Genomic DNA, 3,406 nt, shown 5'->3' on the forward strand with positions numbered 1-3,406 from the left:
GTACGCAAATTATAATATATTTTTGTGATACGTATCCGTTTTATTTTTTAATACATACATCTGGTATACATTAAAATAATAGATATAAACTACCAAATAAATTATGAAAACTCAAAAATAAAAACTGTTTTAAAATAAAAACAAATTAAAAACGTTATACAATGTTACACATATCAGGTCAAGTTACCTCAAATGGACAACCCATGCCATACTAGTGCCGTTATACACCTACCATAATGTGAACCTACTGAGCATCTCCGTCGGCATTTGTACCAGTTGACTGACGGCATCTACTACGACTGTGTCCCTCAGCTCCACATAGCGTACATCGCCTAGGACGACGTAACATTCGCGTGTCCATCTCATTCAAGAAGCGCGTCATCCTGGGGCGCCCTTTCGAGACTCGTCTCAGATACGGATTCGGTACGAAGCGAGGACCGTTGTACGCAGGCCATGTCGTCGGGTTACCTAGTGGCCTAAATCTTGCTCGGTACACCTGCCGAACTTGGTCAATCTTATACACATCATGCAAATACAGTTTCCAATCCAGTCGCTGGTTGGCGCAACATGCGAACACATGTCTGCAGGGGATCCGGTCCACCTGGAACTCACCACAGTCACATCGAAGGCCACGTAGATCGGCTGCAAACTCCAGTCCGCTTGGCATCTCACGCACCTCGAAGACCTCATTCTGCCGGTCAAAGCAACTGACCTGAATGTTTCCTAATGAAAGTTGGTTTGCATGCAACTTCGAGGTCACGACTTCGGAGAACACATGGCCAGCATTAATCCGCGTTTCTGCCTCCGCTCTTTTTCTGGTGAACAGCTCGTTTAGCCTGTAGAATATTGCCTTGACAAGAGCAGTAATGGGAAGATTGCGTGCACCCTTCAACACTGAATTGATGCATTCCACTAGATTCGTTGTCATGTGACCCCATCGGTATCCACCATCAAATGCCAATGCGTACTGTTCGCGAGGAATTCGGTTTAACCAGTTTGTATACGCTTCACCCCGTTCCCGTAATCGCTGGTAACGCACTTCGTACTCCCGCACCTTCCTCGAATATCCTAGAGGATAGCAACAAGTGAAACAAATATTGAAGGTTATTTCTGTTAATAAGTTACTTAAATTTAGTAAATGGTTACCAATGTTGACGACCAATTTTTGGAGGTACGGTGCCTTGAATTTTCGCAGAAAATTCGACTCTATATGCCTGATGCAGAAAATATGAAAAGCTCTAGGAGGTGACCAAGCTCCGTTACTGCATTTCACAGCTGCATTGATGGATTCGTGTCGGTCGGATATTAGACCCACACCATCCCGAGTGACAACATGCTGACGAAGGTTACTAAGGAAGAAGTGCCATGCATCAGAAGTCTCTCCCTCCACAATAGCAAACGCAATTGGGACGATATTGTTGTTGCCATCCTGTGAAACTGCCACTAGTAGACAACTCTTATACTTTCCATACAAGTGAGTCCCATCCACCTGGACAATTGGCTTACAATGTCTGAATGCCCTAATATAGGGGTAATAACTCCAAAATACTCGATGCAGTACTTGAATATCACCCACCAACTCATCGCCTTGATATGCAGGCATAGTCTCAAAATGGACAACAGCTGATGGCTCCTTATGACACATGGCTTTGAACCATATAGGCAACGCTTCAAACGATACCTCCCAACTTCCAAATATTTTTTCTACTGCCCTTTGTTTAGCCAACCATGCTTTCCGGTAACTGACGGTGTAGTTGAACTTCGATTGCACTTCTGCTATAACCGACTTTACCTTTAAGGAGGGGTCAGCCTCAACCAATGGCTTTATCGCTTCCGCAATTGTGATAGAATCCAGCTTCGAATGATCCTGTGAAATGGTGGCTCTGGTACAGGTGTGACTACCATTATACCTCCTTATAACCCAACAGTACCTCCTGCTGATCAAACTAACCCTAATAAGCTAATCACACCCTGACCATTCAAATACGACGTCTCTCGTACCTGTAGTCATATATTCCGGAAACTTCGGAACATGCATGGCTTCCAAGTCCAAAACTCGCATGAATGATGGCTTCTCAAATGGCACTTCGTTTGTGAGTGCATTTGCCACCTCTGTCACATCTGGAGCCGTATTTTTCTCACCTTGATCTTCATCTCCATCTGGACCAACAAACTCGTAGTTACTTTCGAACTCTTCTTCACTGTCACTATTATAATCTTCCCGTACAATATTCCGGTCAGCTTCAGATTGTTCAAACTCAACATACAACTCGATGAACGAGATCTGAGCCCGATTTTCAATATACATTGAAAACATCTCTTGCATGCTCGCTTCGTCCGTCACATATTTGGTTTGAAACTGGATAAATCCACCAAACACCTGTAAGGGATATCTGTAGAGAATACAAGATATCTTTCTTGCCCTCTCAGAATCAATCTTTTCACAGATCACACCTTTGAGCTCTTCAAATGAGATGATAAAAGGAATAACAACATCTAGCGAATTTTCATAAATAAATTTTACTCCTTCAGATGTTTGTAATAAAATCTGACCAAAATAATACACTTTTAGTAACACTCTATCACTCATTTCTGTGAATCCCCCAAAAAAAACATAAAAATAGCTACTAGATCTTCAACTGTAAAACAGCAAATAATAAAGCAACGAGAAAGAAGAAACAAAAGGGGCAGCCGCTCAAGTTCGGGACGAAGACTTGCATCAGTTATGAGTTCACTTCTCACTTTTATATGGACCACTTAATAGAACTCGCACCCTTCGACTAGGTTAACATGATTAAAATAATCTTAAGAAATGCAATCGGACCATGCGATTTGAGCTAGCAGTTCACCAAAACAATTTTGATATGCACTCAAAACGGAGGGTCCGAGTTCTTCTTAAAATTATAGCATGGAACTCGGACCATGCGGCTTCTACAACACTTAGGGTCCGATTTGGTTCACCCAAAATTTTAATTCCCATTATCAGACAAATCGGACCGTGAGATTTCGTATGCAAATTGCAGAAACAAAGAAAATTCACGGTCCGAGTTCTTCTCTGTGACACTGCCAAAAAACTGCCCCATATATACGTCTAGTACACCATGCTTCCATATTCAAAAAAAACACACATATAATTTCCATTTCGATAAAATTGAGCCATTTATTTGTACTTTCTTTCGTTTTATATATATATATATATATATATATGCCGTCATCAAGATATAAAATTAAAGTACAAAATTAGAAGTGGCGGAAGATCCTTCTTCAGTCTCCATGGTCATGCAGGGACAGATAATAAAGCAAAAATAAAATCTATGTACCAAGAAAACCCTTTAAATGAGTGACTGAAATTCAACGCACTGCACATGATTGATTGATGATTGTATGGTTTTGTGGGATCGCAATA

At 41.3% G+C, this 3,406-nt stretch overlaps 1 protein-coding gene across 1 annotated transcript; it reads right to left on the reverse strand.

Annotated features, from left to right (window-relative positions):
* On the reverse strand, positions 245-2,308 carry LOC107616306. The gene is made up of 2 exons (XM_021112067.1): positions 1,971-2,308; positions 245-1,883 (listed from the first exon to the last, which is right to left on the reverse strand). Exons 1-2 carry the CDS (start codon positions 2,306-2,308, stop codon positions 245-247), a joined length of 1,977 nt encoding a protein of 658 aa, XP_020967726.1.

Source organism: Arachis ipaensis, chromosome B09 (genome assembly GCF_000816755.2).
Source record: "Arachis ipaensis cultivar K30076 chromosome B09, Araip1.1, whole genome shotgun sequence".
NCBI lineage: Eukaryota > Viridiplantae > Streptophyta > Magnoliopsida > Fabales > Fabaceae > Arachis > Arachis ipaensis.